Source organism: Callithrix jacchus, chromosome 5 (genome assembly GCF_049354715.1).
Source record: "Callithrix jacchus isolate 240 chromosome 5, calJac240_pri, whole genome shotgun sequence".
NCBI classification, from domain to species: domain Eukaryota; kingdom Metazoa; phylum Chordata; class Mammalia; order Primates; family Cebidae; genus Callithrix; species Callithrix jacchus.
Genome location: NC_133506.1, coordinates 88,436,499 through 88,457,111, shown reverse-complemented (window position 1 = coordinate 88,457,111; position 20,613 = coordinate 88,436,499). Strand labels below are relative to the sequence as shown.

Here is a 20,613-nt window from a genome sequence, read left to right as displayed (position 1 = left end):
TAATTAGAGAAGCTGCACAAAATTATATGAAATCACAGGGCCTCATCTCTTGAAAAGTATGTGTTTCTTTACTTACCTTTTCTCATCCCCTCCACCTCTCCTTCTAAACTACTGTCTTCTTTTTTCTTTTTGAAGATATGCGAGTCTCGCTACGTTGCCTAAGCTGGTCTCAAACTCCTGGCCACAAACAATCCTCCCACCTCAGCCTCTCAAAGTACTGGGATTATAGGCATGGGCCATTGTGTCTGACTAGCTACTGCCTTTTAAAAAGTAACTCACCTAGGGCATAAGTTAATGAATCAATTTTAAGGGAATTTCTCTACTTGTAGAAAGGAGTATTCAGATGCCTGGCTTTAGGGTACAGAATGGGAATTAGCAATAATGCAACTTGGTGAGAACATTCTAGATCTCTTTTTTTTTTTGAGACAGAGTCTCACTCTGTCACCCAGGCTGGAGGGCAGTGATGTAATCTTGGTTCACTGTAACCTCTGCCTCCTGGATTCAAGCAATTTTCCCACCTCAGCCTCCTGAGCAGCTGGGATTACAGGTGTGAGCCACTGTGCCAGGCTTGAACACTCTAAATCTTTGATTCTTATTAATTTTGGTTTGTTCAGACTAGTTTTCACATAAAGCTATTACAGTGGGCAAACAAAGCTAAATGTTAATATTAATTTTTTTTTGGAAATCTAGGCAAAATTTTGTATGTAAGCACAGTTTTCTACAGAGGTAATTAATACATTTCATCAGTTTTTTAAAGGTGTATGTGACCATAAACATTAAGAGCCACTGGACTAAAGATAAGCAAAAATTAAGTAAGCCAGTTTAAAAATGAAATAAACCAAGTGAGAAAACAAAAGAAAACCACATTCACCATACCCATTAATAAACATTGTCATGGAAATTCCATCAACCCAACCACATTTTCTGAAATTTTATACCTGTAGAATATACAATTACTTTTTTTCATTATATTATCATTTTTGAGTATTTACTATGTGCTCAGCCTTTTACTTAGGTAATTTTTAATTCTCATGACAATGCTATGAGGTAGGTATTATCACCTCTATTTCACAGATGAGGAACCTGAGTTTAATGTATACAAATGTATGGAGTTCAGATTTAGGTCCAAGTTAGTTTCTAACCATTAATCAATGGATTTTGAATTTTACTGGGTACACAAGAATTACATCTACGGCATAGCTTCAGTGAATGGCACTGGAATTCCCACTACCAGAATGCTTTCTTTGTCCATTCATAATTCTTTTCCCATTCCTTCCTTCCTTCCTTCTTGTATTCTCTCCACTCACCCAAGCTGCTGTTGCCTTTTTTTCTCTTTCTATACCTATCCCCTTAACTGCAATGCAGACCTGCCAGTAGTGCTTCTGGACATCATTCTCAGCCCCATTGCAACCCATAAAAACTATGTTTCAACTAAACCCTCACAACTCAAACATATTCCCCATACGTATGTATCTGATGAGAAAAGAAGCTTTTGTAACCATCTGCACCGGGCTGTGAAGATCTAACACTGTTATGGGTAGAAGTGGTATACCTAAAGATGCCAGCTTTAACTTCTTGTAGGGTTCTTCTTCATTAATGAGAAATTTAACCAAAGGGACAAGTTCTAATATTCTCAACATTACCATTCTGAGCTCCACATTCAAACCTAAAGCAGTGAGTTTTAATCATTTTCTTTTGCAGTTAGAATCTTAACTTCTCTGACCTTTCTTTTAGAGCTCAGGACTCCCAGCAGAAGCTAATAAAGAAAATAAGTTTTATAGAAATCTAAGTTTCTATGATTAAGTGATTTTCTAAGTATTTTTCTTTGTTCCTTAAGACATTTGCTTCCTAAAAACAGTAAGTAAACTTGTCTACTTAATAATCCTATATAACTGAGACATACACAGATAAATGGAAAAGAGTCGTCCAATCAATCTCTCTCTCTCTCTCTCTCTCTCTCTCTCTCTCACACACACACACACACACACACACACACACACACGGTTCTCCCTCTTGCTATCTAGGAATATAATTTTTATGAAATTACAAACTCTTCCTTTTGCATTAAATAATTCATTAGTTTGGTGAAACCCCGTCTCTACTAAAGATACAAAAAATTAGCTGGGCATGGTGGCACGTGCCTGTAATCCCAGCTACTCAGGAGGCTGAGGCAGGAGAATTGCCTGAACCCAGGAGGCGGAGGTTGCAGCGAGCTGAGATCGCGCCATTGCACTCCAGCCTGGGTAACAAGAGCAAAACTCCGTCTCAAAAAAAAAAAAAAAAAAAAGAATTCATTAGTTTGGCACTTTGATAGGGGAACAGGCTTTTAAATGCTTACACTATAATCTTCCATTACAACTTCCCACCCTTCTGATTCTCTCCTATTGGAAAGTGGAATCACTGTAGAGAAGGGATATACAGAGGTGGAAAGTATTCACTGTTTAGCAACTCTTGCCCTAGTGCTTCCTGGCCTGCATAATTGCCCCCAGTCTACAAGAGGTACTACTTGCACATCAATGTATGATGATGACTATTTGGCTTAAACAGAATGCAATACCTGAGCAGCTCAAGAACCTTCAACGCTTGACTGAAATCTCTAAGACTGATATTTCTTATTGAAATGTTCCTTTGGCTTCTAAACTGAGGTTTCTACTGTTTGCTTTGAACAGACATATATTTGAGATACAAAATATGGTAAAGATCCACTACTTCTGCCAAGTTCTATTTCCATATTATTCCCTTATTGGCCTGTATTTCCTCATCAATAGCACAATTCATTCAAACGTGGAAAGCAAGGCATTAATACACTGATCAGAGTAAGGAAAGTAGTATCCTATTGTCAAAAGTCATGTTTATCTAAATGAGAAGTTTATTCTTTGTTGGTTTCCAAATCTAGGATGTGTTTAGAAGTTGCACAATAAATAATATGATGTAATTACCTAGGTGCTATCATAGCTCACTGCAGTGTCTAACTCCTGGGCTCAAGTGTTCCTCTTGCATCAGCCTCTAAGCAGCTCAGACTACAGCCACCATGCCCAGCTAATTTTTAATGTTTTTTTAGTGCTGGGGGTCTTGCTATGTTGCCCAGGCTGGACTCCAAACTCCAAACTACTGGTCTCAAGTGATTCTCTCACCTCAGCCTCTCAAAGTGTTGATATGACTAGTGTGAGCCACTGCACCTGGCCAGACATTGCATTTTGTTGGTTAATTTGTCAATCTGACTGAGCTAAGGGATGCCCGGATAGTCAGTAAAACAGTATTTCTGGTTGTGTGCATGAGGGTGTTTCTAGAAGAGGGTGTTTCTAGAAGTTGTTAGACCAAGTCAAGAAGACTGTCTTCACCAATGTGAATGGACACTGTCCAATCTGCTGAGGGTCTGAATAGAAGAAAAAAATAGGGGAAGGATGAATTTGCTTTCTCTGCTTGAATTGAGCTGTGGCATCCATCTTCTCTTGCTCTTGGATATTGGTGCTCCTGGTTTGCAGGCCTCTGGATTCAGATTGAAACTTACACCATGGTTCTCAAGCCTTTGGGTTTGGACTAAAACTGTATCACCAGCTTTCCTGGACTTTCAGGTTGCAGGTGGCAGTTCATGGAACTTTTTGGCCTTCATAATTGCCTGAGACGATCCTGCATAAATTTCTTTCTATCTATCTATATCTATAACCTACTGCTTCTGTTTCTCCAAGAACCCTAACACATTCATTGCTTCATTTAAAACTTATAATTAATGTGATTATAGCTTCCATTTCCCCTATAATTACTGTGATATGTTTTGGCTTTTATATAAAAGTACATTCACTAAAAATAACTATGCAATATAATTCATGCCACTTTCATGAGGTCCAGGTTTAGAAAAATCTCTCATGGTGCCGTATTAAGATTTTGATGATGGCTAGGCACAGTGGCTCACACCAGTGTTTTGGGAGGCTGAGATGGGAGGGTCACTTGAACCCAGGAGGTCGAGGCTGCAGTGAGCCATGATCACACCACTATACTCCAGCCTGACCAAGACAGTGATATCCTGTCTCTTAAAAAAAAAAAAAAAAAAAAAAAAGGGTCCGATGCAGTAGCTCAGGCCTGTAATCCCAGCACTTTGGGAGGCTGAGGCAGGCAGATCATGAGGTTGAGATGGAGAACATCCCGGCCAACATGATGAAACCCTATCTCTACTAAGAATACAAAAATTAGCTGGGTGCGGTGACGCATGCCTGCAGTTCCAGCTACTCAAGAGGCTGAGGCAGTAGAATCACTTGAACCTGGGAGGTGGAGGTTGCAGTGAGCCGAGATCGCAACACTGCACTCCAGCCTGGCAACAGGGTAAGACACCGTCTCAAAACAAACAAACAAAAAAGCTGTTGATGCTGCAGCTAAGATTTACTGATTTATCTCCTAGTACTGATTTGTTTTTCTTGATTAACACAGAAAGGAAGAACAGAGAACAAAAGTAACTTGCCACCCATTTGTACTGTATCTTTCCCTACTACTACTACTTAAAAATTTTTCAAAAGTATAACATTATTACTCTCATCAATATGTAGCCAGTCTTTAAAGAGCCAAATGTATTTATGCTAAAAAAAAACATATATGATACACATTACAGAAAATTACTATACCCAGTTACTATCTTGTACTATATTTACTGATTTAGGACAGATATCCTTAGAACAGGATTTCCTAAACTAAGATCCAGGGAACTGAGATTTAGCTTGTGCTAAATGAGCTATGCTAAACGACAAGGTCTATGAAAACAGGATTCTGTTCAGCTTTTTCATCACTGCATCCCTTGTGTTCAGACCAATGTCTACCATTATAGTCCTCAACAAATATTAAATAGGTAAGTTCTAAACTAGGAAATAATAGCAGCCAGCAAAAACTGGAACATGTTTCAAAGTAGGGAAATATCAGAATAAAATGTAGTGGTAAAGGTTAGATATATATAATAGTATACAGTAAGCTACTTTCTTCCCTACACTCTAGCTTAAAATCCTACATCATCAAACTGTACCCATCACTGCCTTTCCTCCTTGTAGTTTCTCTAACTTCAGGTCATCCCACTCATTCTTTGAAGATTACAGCTATTGGTTTACTCTGCTGCTCTCCAACACTATTCCAATAATTTTCAATGTTCACAAAGATGATCTTCTGGCCTCTCAGCTTGTTGAACTCCTCACCTCTAGTGATCTCGTTCCCCAATCCTCTTTCAGTCACCCACTCCCATGGTTATACTCTTAACACTGTCCTTACTAATGACTACAAACTGTCCATAATCTTAATCTCAAACGCCTCTGACAACCACGTCTGATATTTCTAGCTCATTTCTTTGATCCTATTGGTACCTAGAGCCCACTGAATTTACCGTAAGTTCACTGTCCTTCAACCCTCATGTTACCATTTTCTCTCCTGCTTGGCTTAGATTTCACAGTCATCATCATAATCATTCCTTTGCAAATACCCTCAACTCCCTTGATCCTCTTTGATCGTATCATTCCAATCTGGTCCAACCCCAACTCTGGTTAAGGTCTTATTCTTCACCTAATGTGTATCTCCAGTACAAGAGTTCCAGTACAGTTAAATGTGTTTGCTAACAAGTCCCTCATTAAATTAATGACCGATAATGTTAAGTGGGACATTAGTACTGACCAGCAATCCTGCATTTCCCTAATCCATTCAGTCTCTTGGAACACAATTCCATACCTTCTTCTGTCTCTTCAAACCTCAACATTTCTTTTCTCATCCTCACTTTCATCACTCTTTAATTTAGAAAATAAAAACGATCAGAAGAGGATTTCTTTGCTTTTTTTTTTTTTAGATGGAGTCTCACTCTGTCACTTAGGCTGAAGTGCAGTGGCACGATCTTGGCTCACTGTAACCTGATTCCTGGATCCAAGTGATTCTCCTGCCTCAGCTTCCCAAGTATATGGGACTACAGGCATGTACCACTGTGCCCAGCTAATTTTTTTTTTTTAATATTTTTAGAGACAGGGTTTCACCATTTTGGCCAGGCTGGTCTTAAACTTCTGACCCTGTGATCCATCCAACTCGGCCTCCCAAAGTGCTGGGATTAAAGGCGTGAGCCACCACACTCAGCCCCTAGAAGAGGCTTTTTACAAGCTTATGTCAGCCTATCTACTTACTTATCTGCACCTGTTCCCGAAAAATACCTTTTTTTTTCTAGTTACTTCATTCCTTTCCATAGCCAATCCCTTCACTTTGCTTTTTATCTCATTTGTCATCTACTCAAGTGCATTATTTCAGCATTTGTCGTCTTTCTTCTGCATCATCAATTTCCTCTATCGGAGCACAGCATTCTAGTTTATTTTAAATAAACTGAAATTTATTCTATTTTAGAAATTCCTTGCTTGTCTCTCAGTCTTCTATATCTACTTCCCTACTGCTGTTCCCTTTCATCACAGAATTCTTTGAAAGAGCAGTTTATACTCACTGATTACAATTCCTATTTCTCACTCACTTTCAAACTCCCTGCAAACAAATTTTTTTTTCAGACAGGGTCTTGTTCTGTCACTCAGGCTATAGTGCAGTAACAAAATCATAGTTCACTGCAGCCTCAAACTCGTAGGTTCAAGTGATCCTCCCGCCTCAGCCTTCCAAGTAGCTGGAACTACTTGGAAGGCATGCCACCACGCCCGGCTTTTTATTATTATTATGTAGAGATGAGGTCTTGCTATATTGTCTACACTTGTCTCCAGCTCCTGGCCTCAAGTGATCCCCCCATCTCAGCATCCCAAAGTGCTGCAATTATAAGCATGAACCACTGCACCCAGCCTGCAATCAAACTTCTGCCATCATGATTCTAACAAAGTGGCTTGTCAAGATTGTCAGTAACCTCCAGGTTACAATTTTAATAGTGTCAATGGAAAGTCTCAATGAAAAGGTGACATTTTAGCAAAGATCTAAAAAAAGGCAAAGGAGCAGTGTAGGGCTAGTATTAAAAATATTTAACAACTAGGACAGCATGGGCACCTACTAACCAGTGGATGTACACTTGAGCAGAGTCTTAGAGTCCATCAGAGTAAAATGTGGTGATGACAACAGAGTCATCAATATACATATGTCCTTAAAAGATGTGGGCTTGAATGAGAATACCAAGAAAGTGAGCACAGAGAAGATACCTATGGACCAGGCCTTGGAATATTCCAACTTTGGAAGTGGGAAAAGAAAAGGAAGTAGCAAAATAGACTATGAAAATGATGTCCGAGAATTAGGAAGAAAACAAGAATAATGGGATAATCGGGAGGTCACAGAATAAAGGTTTTGGGGAAGAGGGAGCTGCAGGTAAGTTAAATAAAATGAGAACTGAAAACAAGCATTAGATTTAGCAAGGTAGAAGGAAGACAGTAACTCCAACAAGTGGAAAAATCACAAAACTGTTGAGAGTAGATGGAATCTACTTTGTAATTTATGATACATACATTCTATTTATTTATTTATTATTTATTTTTTTGAGTCAGGGTCTCATTTTGTCACCCAGGCTGGAGTGCAGTGGTTTGATCTCAGCTCACTGCAACCTCCGTCTCCTGGGTTCAAACAATCCTCCCACCTCAGCCCCCTGAGTAGCTGGGACCACAGATGAATACCACCACACCTAGCTATTTTTTTGTATTTTTAGTAGAGATGGGGTTTTGTCATGTTGCTCAGGCTGCTATACATTTTATTTCACAATGGTTAAGAAGAAAACTTCTGTGTTTTGAGCAAACTCATTAAAAGATGAGGCTTCAACTGCACTGTCAGGTACCAGGCAAGCCTATCCATCCTTTCTAGTTCGGCAAGATTTGCCACTTCTCTACATCCTTTTCAGTCGTAATACATCTGGGTGAGGAGACACAGTTAACATGTGAACAAAATCAAGTATGCTTTTCCATATAAGACAGACTATAAAAGCCAAAAATATTTGAGGATGACCACTGAGGGTTAAAGTGATAGAAAAGCCTTCTGAAGAAGCTGTGAACACACACACACACACACACACACACACACACACACACACACAAACACAGCCAAAAGCAATACTCATCAAAAATATGTAATATTGGTCAAGGTTCTAAGGAAAATATTTTGATACATTTCTGGAAGAAATGTACCAGAGGGAAATCTAGTAATATAAAGATTTAAGATTTTGAATAATCCTGATTTCTATTAATTCAAGAAATTCATTCTAAGGAAAAATGGTAGATATGAACAATCATTTAGTAATTAGCATGTTCACTGAAGCACCTTTATAACAAGAAATTAAAACAATTTAAACGTTCAGCAACAGTATATTGGTTTTTAAAAATTATATTACACTTACATAATGTAATGCCATACTAGGAGAAAAAATGATGGAATCATTCTTAAGATAAAAATACATACAATGTAATCTTTCAAAGTCAATTTCAAAACATGACATATAAAAAAATTACCTTAAGTTTTAAAAATTATTTTTAAATTTTGTGTAGAGATGGGGTTTTGCTATGTTGCACAACCTAGTCTTGAACCCCTGGCCTCAAGTGATGCTCCTATGTCAGCCACTCAAAGCAATGGGATTACAGGCAGAAGCCACTGTGCCCAGTCTATCACCTGTACTTTAAAAGTACATATTATGGATTGAATGTTTGTGTCACTCCCAAATTTATCTGTAGAAGCCCTAATTCCCAGTGTGGCTGTATTTGGAGAAAGTAATTAATGTTAAATGAGGTCATAAGTGTACATAGATAGCCCTGATCCACATAGGATTAGTGTCCTTTTCAGAAGAGAAACCTCTCTTCTCTCTCATTCTCCCTCCCTCTCCCGACATGCATGCACAGAGGAAAAGCATGTGAGGACACAGTGAAAAGGCAGCTATCTGCAAGCCGGGAAAAATGCCCTCACCAAAAACTGAATCAGCCAGAACCTTGATCTTGAACTTCTAACCTCCAGAACTATATTAAAGTTAATTTGTTGTTTAAGTCACCCAATCTATGGTATTTTGTTATGGCAGCTTGAGCAGACTAATAAAGTACAGCCATTTCTCAATATCTGTAAGAGACTGATTTCAGGACCGGACCCCCGCCCCACCAATCCTTATCCCATATCAAAATCTGTGGATGCTCAAGTTCCTTGTATAAAATGATGCAGCATTTGCATATATCCTATGTACATCCTCCTGTATATTTGAAATCATTTCTAGGTTACTTACAATATCAAAAGTAATGTAAATGCTATGTAAATAGCTATTATACCATATTGTTTATATTATTTTGTACTCTTGTATTATATTTTATTTTTTTCTGAACATTTTTCAATCTGTGGTTGGTTGAACCTGTCGATGCAGAACCTCTGGATATGGCAGGCCAACTGTATGTAAAAAGACCGCTAGGCTATATCCCAAAATATTAACAATGGCTTTCTGATTAGTGGGGTCATGGATTATGCATATTTTCTTTCTTTCTTTCTTTTTTTTTTTCTTTGAGACAGAGTCTTGCACTGTTGCCCAGGCTATAGTGCAGTGGCGTGATCTGGGCTCACTGCAACCTCCGCCTCCTGGATTCAAGCAATTCTCCTGCCTCAGCATCCTGAGTAGCTGGGACTAGAGGCATGCGCCACCACGCCCAGCTATTTTTTTTGTATTTTTAGTAGACATGGGGTTTCACTGTGTTGGCCAGGATGGTCTTGATCTCCTGACCTCATGATCTGCCTACCTTGGCCTCCTAAAGTGCTGGGATTACAGGTGTGAGCCACCGCGCCTGGCAGGATTATGTATATTTTCTTATTTTAGTAGTTGATATTTTATATAATTAACATGGATAACTTTTTAAATAAGAGCTAAAAATATTTTCAAAAGACAGTGGAAACACTCTTCAGAATACTTCCTGACAGTACTTATGGTTCCAATAGAAACTAAACACTTAACATTTATTTTAAATCAAGAGAACTAAGATAGTAAATTCTTCAATGGCTCCCAGTAATTCCTGTCCCTTCTGTAATCACGACCTTTTGTATCCTCCACTTGAGTCTGAGATGGACCTACTGGCTTGCTTCTAATAAAGAGAATATGGCAAAAAGTGATAGATTGTCACTTCCATGACTAGGTTATAAAAACTGTCACTGTCATGCTTGTACCCCCCCTCCCTCTTGCTTGCTTGCCTGCTCTCATGAAACAAGCTGTCGTGAGCTGCCCTACGGAGAGGCCCACAAAGCAAGGAACTGCGGGTGGCCTTTGGCCGAAAACCACTAGAGGCCCTCAGTTCAAGAGCCCATGAAGATCAGAATCCTTCTGATAACCATGTGTATAAACATGAAAGAAGATCCTTCCCTAGTTGAACTTCAAGGTGACAACAGCCTCAGCTGTCACCTTGATTGCAACCTGAGAGAGCCACGGAACCTTGCTAAGCTGCATTTGGATTACCGACACATAGAAACTGTGGATAACAAATGCTGTATTGAAGTAAAGTACGATGTCTTATGGTAATGCATTATGTAGCAATAGATAACTAATACAAATATCTACTCTGAAGAACACTCAATAATAAACAGAATTTAACCAATACTTCCTATAAGTCTTATAAATTTAAATGTTATAATGTATAACTTCTAGATAAGAAAAAACAAAAAGAATAAGAGGATTTTAAGTATTTAGAGGTAAAGGATGACAGTGGAAACATCAGATACAGAATTCTTGCTTCTTGTGTGTCAAAACCCAAGTCAAAAGTACCTTTCTGTCCCTTTGCTCTCACAGAATTCTTGCTGAACACTGAGCTGAAGTAACATATGTTCTGCTTAAGAAACACATTTTTTCCCTGGAAATAAATGTGTAATAGTACATACATGTGAGAGTTAAGTTGTTAGTAATATTAACTGATGTTCCAGGCATTGTGCTATGTAAATTATATGTACTATCTTATTTAACTGTCACAAACACCTTATGAAGTGATACCACTATCTTCATTTAATAGACAAGATTAGAGAGATAAATAAAAGTCACCAGCTAACAAGTAGCACAGCCAGAACTGAACCCAAGCCAGAACTAGTCACCACTATGAAAAACTGATCCCATTAAAAATAAACACTCATACACACAACTTAGTATAGGCTGTGTGTAAAGATGCCCAATAACTACGGTATACATAAAATTTTATCCTCTTTGTGAAGCATTCATTCAAAAAAAGGTATGGTAACTTTACCCACAACATCCTTAGGTAAAAGGTGGTTAAAAGTCAACCTAAAACATTATGAGACCAGGTGTGGTGGCTCACTCCTGTAATCCCATCACTTTGGGAGGCTCAGGCAGGAGGATTGCTAAGGCCCAGGAGGTGGAGGCTGCAGTGAGCCCAGATCCTGCTGCCGCACTCCAGCCTGGGTGACAAGAGTGTGACTCTGTCTCAAAAATAAATAAATATATACATTTTTATATTTTTATTTTACATATATTATGTACTTATATATATTTATCTATATGTTTATTTTACATATTTTAATGTGTCATATCTTTACAACCTTCCTGTGATGTAGGTAATATTATCATCCCCTTTTTACAGAGGGAAATTAGGAAATTAACAAATCATGGTTAAGTGATTTGCCCAAAGTCACATAAGTAGTAAGTAGCAGAACTGGTATATGAACACAGGCAGTCTGCTTCTAAACCACTGGCATTTTACTTTAACCTACAGCATTTTACTTCTTCAAAAACTGGAAGTTAAAATGGTTTTATAGTTAGTGAAAATATTGCCCCTTTGGATATCTAACTAAATTACAGATCTAAACACCACAATTCAAAGGCCAAGCCTCCAGAATTTATGATGCAAAACGTTAGAAAAGTTAATCTAAAAGTTAGTGTGATGAGATTATTAACCTTCTAAATGTTGGGGCACAGAAAATATACCCCAAAATATAGTCTTTTGACATACTAAACTAAAGAAGCAGCCTCAAGGGCTTTCTGGCTTCCCCCGCACTTCCTGTCTCTCAATCTTCTGCCTCTCCCAAAGCATAGGATGAGGCTGTTCTCTGAAGTTCCTTTATCTACCTAGAAACTGGACTTACCAAAGAGTAACACAATTGCCCTTGATCCCCTCCCTAAAATTTCATTAACTAGGGAAGATTAAAACTTGCATCACAAACAATGAAAAACTATAGATCAGGAAAACAACTAAAAATGTTCAAAGTAAGGTAGGCACGGTGGCTCACACCTACAATCTCAGCACTCTGGGACGCCCAGGTGGGAGAATCACTTGAGGCCAGGAATTCTAAATTGTGAGCCTAGGCAAAACTGTGAGACCCTGCCTCTATGCTTATTTTCATAACCAGTAATAAGGCAGTATCGGCCGGGCGCGGTGGCTCAAGCCTGTAATCCCAGCACTTTGGGAGGCCGAGGCGGGTGGATCACGAGGTCAACAGATCGAGACCATCCTGGTCAACATGGTGAAACCCCGTCTCTACTAAAAATACAAAAAATTAGCTGGGCATGGTGGTGCGTGCCTGTAATCCCAGCTACTCAGGAGGCTGAGGCGGGAGAATTGCTTGAACCCAGGCGGCGGAGGTTGCGGTGAGCCGAGATCGCGCCATTGCACTCCAGCCTGGGTAACAAGAGCGAAACTCTGTCTCAAAAAAAAAGGCAGTATCTTGTATCTTTGATACACAACTTATTTCTGTTTCTCTCTCTGTCTTCCAATCTCTACTTAGACTTCATATCCTGATAGGTCAATCCCACAGTTCAATTATTTCCTTTTTCATCCTCCTCTGAAGTCTATCCATTATACAACTTTTAGCTTTTTGTTCTTGTTGTTCCCATCATTACCAGCCTTTTTTTTTTTTTTCATTTCAACCTTTACAATAGCATTTCTTCTTTCTTTTTCCTTGGTGCAAGGGAGGTTACCAACTGTTTTGAGAACTCGTATTTGGGAATAGTACATATGTACATGTAGCAAGCTTTTATTTATACTTTTAAAGGGCTCAGACTCTCCCCAAAGCTCACCAATTTAACTTGGGTTAACAATTCTATTTCACACTTACTGTATTTCCAACAAAATAGAACACAAGCACAATATAATAAAAGGTCTGAAATAGGAGGAAAAGGCTCTTGGTACATATAGGACAACGTAAAATCATTCAGAAGATTTTATATACAAGCACAAAGTTTGTAGCAAAACCAAATGAAGCATGTTTAATTATTTAGGATAAAGATAACATTTGATGATGTTCTTGGAAGTTTTTTAAATGGAAGAAATAAAATGAAAAAAAAAAAATCCTTTGATTGTAATGGAAATGACCATACAGGAGCTGGGAAAAGATGTTTCAAGGAACTACTCACTTTATATAAAACATTTTATTTGTTTACAATGGCTTGTACTTATACTACAGAATGTATAATACAGATGAAAAATCCAAATGAACAAAAATTTTACAAGTGCAGAATACATATAAATATGAATATGTACTAACTATAATCAAACTGTTTTCGCTGAGTTTTAAATATATGCTAATTTTGTTGTCACCTTAAATAACACTGTCCTTTGGAAGACACTACCTTTTTTAAGAGATTTAAAAGAATCCATATAAAAAGATTATCTCAAATTCCTCTGAATGTATTTGGTGTTGATAAAAGACTGCTTATTTCAAGACTGGTCTGGGCTTTGGCCCTTAACCTTTCATGCACATGTAGTCAGAAGTTCTATAAAACTGTCAACGTGGCCTGCCATCTGTGTCAAAGGTCACTTTTATACTTGAAATTTTATATTATAATGTGTAAAAAAACAAAGAATATCACCATGATTTAGTGTCATTTGATTACCGAAAATTTTCAATAGAAGTTCATTGTGAAAATTTTAGAAAATGCAGAAAAGATGATGATGATGAGTAACAGAAAGGGTCCTAGTCTCTCTTATTTATTTTGCCTGAGCTATGCATGTGGCATATACATTATTTCACTTAAACTCTGTTTCACTTAACAATCCTATGAGATGATAGGTCTTTTTTTTTTTAAGATAGGTGTATTTTTATCAGTCACATAGCTAGTAGGTGAAAGAGAAAAAATTTAAACCTAGATCTAATGCCAGAAAATAAGTTCTTATTCACTAATACATGCTGCCCAAAAAAGATTAAAACTACCTGTAATGCCACCAACCTCTGCTAAACTAACATTATCTCACCAATCCTACTCTAACTTTCAAACAATTCCAAGTCTCCTCTCCTTAGGCAACCAGTGGTATGGTTTGGTGTATTCTTCTAGAAATTTTTTCCTATGAATGTATATTCATGTATCTATATAAAAACATAATTTTTAAAATAGAATTATGTTTATCTATATATAAACATAATTATGTTTAAAAACATAAATTATCGAAATCATGTCATGCTATACATAATGTTGCTGTGACAGGAGACTGAGTCATGGAAAAGTTAAGTGATGTGCTCCAGACTGCAGACTAATCAGAGAAAAATCAGAATTGAAGTGCAGTAAGATTCATTTAACTAAAAATGACCCTAAACCTTTAATATTTTTTCTGATTAAGATCTTGTCTTATACCTCAGGATTATCACTACAAAAATAATAAGATCATCTAACATTTATGAGCCCTGACTATGAGCCAAGCATTCTTCTAAGTGCTTTATATATTTTAGACTGATTTAAAATTATCATCTCCATTTTTACAGCCCCAAATCACACACCTAATAGTAATACTGTAGACAGAAAAGTGATAGAATGTAGGATGAATCTATTCTCTTATTTTGGAAATTGATTTATTGAAATCACTAATGGTTACTCTTTTTCATAAAAATAGAATATGAGTCTATCTCATACTTAATTTTCTGCTTTTAAATCTAAGGGCAGTAAGGAATGCTCATGGAATTTACACAGTAACAGGATTAGAGGGCAATATATTTTTGGACTATATTGTGTCCACTTCAAGAGTTGAACAATAAATCCTGCTTGTGACCCTAGACAAATCGGTAGATCTTAGTTCCCCCACTGTGAGACAATTAACAAACACAATTCCTGGAACATCTCCTTAATTCTGGTAGTTTACTTAACACCATCAATCATCTCCACAGTTGTACTGCAGGACCAAAACATAGAGTTTGCTTGTATTTTTCTCACATTTTTGCATACAACAAATATAACTCAAGGAATAGTAAAACTTTAATTAGATATTGTAGAAACTAACGCTATATAATGAATCACTCAATTTAATATTTCAGCTCCACAGCTATACTCCAGAGTAGCTTTCCCTATCCTTTTAGACTAACCATCAGTGATTGATTTGGTTTGATCAACAATTTCCTTTTACATGTAGGACAACAAAGAGTAGTTAGACATGGGTACACGGATGTCAGGTACAAAAAGACATACCAAGAAAAATACGTAAGTCCATTTCTCATGCACAAAAGCTTTATTCTTCCAACCTAAAATACAGGTACCAAAAGGTTTTAGTTTAGATAACATAGAAACAACATTGCCGGTTACTCTCTAGATATCAATAGTGGTGGAAGGAACCCCACAGACTTTCAGCATCACTGAAGCACTGAACAATGACTGTACAGTGAGTAGCCTGCAGCAGCCTGTAACCCAATTGGTTCTCAAAGCATGGAATCTCAAACAACAGCTTCAGCATGATCTGAGATTTTGTTAGAAATGCAAATTCTTGACCCACTCCAGACCTACTGAGTAAAAAAGTCTGGGGGCCCACCAATCTGCATTTGGACAAATCCTCCAGGTAATTCTGAAGTAAGTTAAACTTTGAAAACCACTGCTCTAACCTTCAGTTTATGATTGTTGCCTCTATGAAACATAATATTTTCCTAAATTTTCCAGTAATAATGAGTAAAGCAGGCAGATAGGAAGGTATCAGGACACTAGTAGCCTTAACTGTATTACTCTGCACCAATGTACAATAAAATATAATCAGTGGTGTAGTAAATCCTATGTAAAAGAAATTCAAAAATTTAGTACTATTTCACTTTATAATACTAAAATTTGCATACAAATGTGAAATGTGTTTGTTTTATGAGTATACTCATCAATTCATTTGGCTATTGTTAATTTTTGGTACTATGTAGAGAAAACAGCTTTAACCCTCAGGTTACCATTCTTATCGTGGTAGAAACTAATTTTCAGAGCATCTAATAAGTTGATTAAAAAGAGCAAATCACTATAAGGTTTCTATGCTTTAAGATCATTTCAGATAAGAAAGGACTGGGTTATGTTTTAGCAGCACTTTGACACCATGTTTTAGTTTCTTTCTTGCTTTCTAAAAATCATAACCAAGCTTTAGTTTGGTTCAATCCTAATTCAACAACGAATTCGTGCCTGTGAAAAACATTCATAAACAATCACCTAAATAAGACTTTAGCTAGATTAGATTAAGGATGTCAGATGGGCAATCAGGAAGTGAAAGATTAGGCCCCCATGACAGTCATTCTCACTTGCAAATCTGGAAAAGAAAAGGCCTCTGATAGGGTTTTCCTTCTAAAACTCAAGAAAGGGTTAGAAAATTAGCACACTTATATATTTTACGTTTAATACTAAAATTTGCATGAAGACATGCAAAGCATAATATTCCATTGCCCAAGAAGTGTGACAGTATCTCAAAACGTGATTCTTCTAATCCTGTGCTGCAGGACCATTTAAAGAGTTATTTTCTTCCTTTTGGAAACAGAAAAGCTGGTTCCTAATACAAAACTGTGATTGATTTAGAAAAGAATGATTATCTGTAAGAGTAGATGAAGCCCGGGGTTCAATACCCAGAAGAAAAGCAAAACCAAGGTCTTTCAATATTCAAAACTGATTCATAAAATCAACTGTCTCTCATTTTATGAGGTTTGGCCCAAGTTTTCTTCTACTGTTTTGTTTTTTGTTTTACCATGTCTTCTCTGGCTTTGAAGGTATATTATACTGACATTTCAGATCACAGCTACTGAGACCTTCCCCGGAACTAAGAATTATTTTACTCTGCTGACCCCTCATGCTGTAAATATGTAGTAGCTGTATTCACTGTGATTTAACATCAACTTTAATGAGCAGGAATAAACAAAAGACCTAAAACCAAATCTCCCAAGGTCCTTTACTAATGCTATAATCTGTATACTCAGCTAGAGCTGTGAACATTTCTGACACAGCTCTATAGACTCACTGTAGAGAAAGTGTAAAGGATGTTGCCAGGCAACTCATCTAAGTTTGAAAGAATCTAGGCATTGATAATGAGTCTTTCTCAGTTTGGCTCCCACACAAGAAGGGTTTTAGTGAACTCCCACATGTGTTTACAGGCCATTCACAAGAGGTATTTCTAAAAGTGAGTATCTGTATCCAAAAGACGTTGGAAACCTGTAATATTTCTTTTTTAATTCAAGTTTAGTGTTTCCAACATCACAAGTATTTTCTATAAGTATCCAAAAATCCAATAGGAATTAGACATAAAGGCTGTATGCAAAACAACACTTTTGTGTCTAGTGTTGAATGAATATTCTTACTCATATCTTCAACATTCCTATTTGCACATGGCCACAGCAAAATTTCTTCAAGTATCTCAAATCATAAAAGTAATCCTACTTACCTAAAACTACTTATCTACCAACATTATCTTAATTCTTTCGAAAATTACCTTTGAAATTATTTTCAATACTCTCATTATTGTATCAAAGTCAAAATGGGGCATTCAGTAAAAACTATGTTCTATTAAGAAGAATATGCAATCAGTTGCAAAAGAAGTAACATGTTTTTATGAGTAGTATACATGCAAAATACTGCTCTGCTGGATGGGCCTGATCCAATTCTCCCTCTTTCAAAGCAGACACTTAGCATGCATGCTTACCAGGACAGTATGCATCCACGTCCAGTTTCTGAGCTGAAGTGAGGGTTGGTGAGCCAAGCTCGGATTCTGGAATTCGTGGGCTCTCAACAAACTTTGCCTTCCTCAGAGGGGCTACGGACAAAAAGAGAGAGAACAAGCAACAGAGAGAGAGAGAGAGAGAGAGAGAGAGAGAGAGAGAGAGAGAGAGCAAGAGCAAGAAAGAAAGAAAGAAAGAGAAAGGAAGGGAGAGAGAAAAAGGAAAGAGAAACAGGGACAGAGAAGGAAAAAGGGAAAGAGAGAAACATAGAGGGGTCATGAGTAAGGGGAACAGCAGGCAACAGATGGAAGCACTTAAATGAATGACACACTCTGTCAGACTCAGATCAGGTTACCCTATTTTTTGAGCCAGAAAAAAAACTAACTGCATTCTTCATAGAGGAGATGGGTCTCCTTGTTAAAAGTCACTGAAAACTGGAAAAGCTAAAATCTAATATTCAAAACTATTAGCATAAATTGTGATTGTTACCTTTAGTTATTTTCTCTCCCTTCACAAAGCAAAGAGCTTTCTTGCCTTGGCTGCTTTTGCCATTAAATACAGATATTAACTAAGGAAAGCACAGGACTACGTTTTAAAGTTCTGTTTATAATAATTGCAATCAAAAGGTTTTTGTTATCCAGAAATAACTACTCTAATACTCGGTCATGATAAACACCAGAAGAAGGATTAAATATAAGCCACCAGGCCTAATCTACAGAGCTTAACAAGAAAATCAATTACCTTACTTCTCAGCCATTAATATAAGAAGTCAAAACTGTTGGTGGACTAAAATATTAACTAGGCCATGCAAGTTTGACAATAGAAGCTGAAGAGATGTGATCTAGCTACCAATGTAATCATGAGCTCTATGGAATAGTAATAGTTCATGCCATGGAATGCATTCATTCTTGTAAGGAATAAAGTATAACTCCTGAGTTGAAAGTTTTACTTACTATAAGTATGTATACATTTTATTTACTAATTTTTAGGGGAAAATTCAGAAACTCTATTGACATACATTCCAATAATCAGATAAATATTTTAAAAGTTAACAATATAAGGATTGCTTGGGTGCTTTCAAACTGAGTTCTATTAAATAAACTATAGTAGGTGAAAGGGCTTAGCACAGCACTGTCACAAAAGTATTAGTTGAATCTGAAATTGATTTCTTTGTATTATATATTAGTGTCATAACCATAGGTGGCCAAGGCATGCGAGTGTCTAAGATCACGTGACTTTTTCAAAAATTTCTCCATGTTTTTCAAAATCCTCATCCATTACTGACCTATAAGAGATTCTACGTTATTCCTAAAAGACCCTGTAAAAAGTAATACACAACTCTGTAATCACAATGGTCAGAAATCTCTTTCATTTTCTTTGAGGGATAAAAATCAAGTATTAAAAGAATATAGAAATTATTTTCAAAATGTATCAATACTCGAAACCAACAGACAACTAAGTCGAACTTTTCACCTCAGCATATGTATATTTTAAATGTGTGTTAGAAATTAATAATAAAAGCCTGTTACTGTCGCCATGGCAACAAAGGCATAACATTAAGACTCCTAAGAGTATGATTCTGTCAAAAGTAAGCTTTGGAATAGCAGAACTTTCAACTCTTTTATGAGTGTGAGACTTGAGCCTGTTTTTTAAAAATCATTATCACAAATAAAAATCTCAAGTGATTATATATATGCAGGCTACTAATAGCCAATATTAGAATCTCTTTCATTATTATTTCACCAACAGACTTAAAAATAATAAAACAGTTTATTTATTCAATACTGCTTAGTATAGGAAAAATGATTATATAGTAATTTAATCCTTAAAGCTCTTAAGTCCTTTACTAGAATTTTATTAAAGCATTGTCATGGCATCAGAATAACTGTTTTACCTGCTGAGTTCTGACAAAGACAGCACAGGTCCCTGCTCAAGGGACTCTATAGATCTTAAAATCTTAAAAACTTTCTTTTTATAATGAAATTTAGGGCTAGTAGACAGAGCAGAAACTTAGGGTAGAAATGTAAAAAAAAATTGAAGGATGGCAGGAGAACTTAAAGAACTTAAGGGAGGTATGAGGAGAGTACAAGAATTATAAGATGAAGTCAGGGGAAAAGATCAGAGTTATAGAGATTATACAGAAAGAAGGAAACAGCTGAAGACTGTGAAGAGAGTATGGACTATATGGTGTTAATCAGAAATTAAATAGATCTGGTAGAGGAAAACAAAATAAAACCTCTTACTAAAATATACAATTCTCCAGCAAAGAGAGTTATTTTAGATCTATGAAGCTCAATATATACAAACTTCTTCATTTTCCCTTCTCAGGAAATTCCAACTGAGGTTATCTTTATATTTTACAGGAGACATTTATTCTTCTATCTACTCTTAACCTCTTCCCTCTTCCATGGGGTCCTGTGCATGTCTAATGATAAAGTTAAATTATTTTATAAGGTAGATGATAATGGTGTTCTCATCCAAGTCATAGAAAACTGGTGTTATTTGTAAGTCAGTCAAACACAGGAGGCACGATCACAGATATGACAAGTTGTACAATAGTCATAATATTGCTTGGTGGAGAACATAAAAGGGCAAGTTGGAAGATGGGCCACAATATTTTACCTGGAAGCCTGAAATTTTAATATGCTTCATTGTAAAAATGGTACATAAGATGAATATAAGAGAATTCTGTATTAAAAGGCTTTCTCTGATACTTAAAAGAAAGAAAGTGATTAAGATGAGATAGATGGGTAGGAACAATCTGAAGCCCAAACCTCGCATTTTATTGTGATGTAAGAGATAAGAGAAACTAGT

General features: G+C 36.8%; 1 protein-coding gene across 12 annotated transcripts in view; it reads right to left on the bottom strand.

The window, feature by feature from the left end:
• Window positions 1-20,613, bottom strand: part of TANC2 (tetratricopeptide repeat, ankyrin repeat and coiled-coil containing 2) — a 440,895-nt gene that overhangs the window by 249,417 nt on the left and 170,865 nt on the right. For 8 of the 12 annotated variants that reach the window (XM_035300383.3, XM_035300386.3, XM_035300389.3 and 5 more), the window contains one exon: window positions 17,784-17,894. The exons of the other annotated variants lie outside the window; for them this stretch is intronic. In XM_035300383.3, the coding sequence (XP_035156274.1) occupies window positions 17,784-17,894 (111 nt within the window). The remainder of the gene's footprint in view (window positions 1-17,783; window positions 17,895-20,613) is intronic. 12 annotated transcript variants of the gene reach the window in all.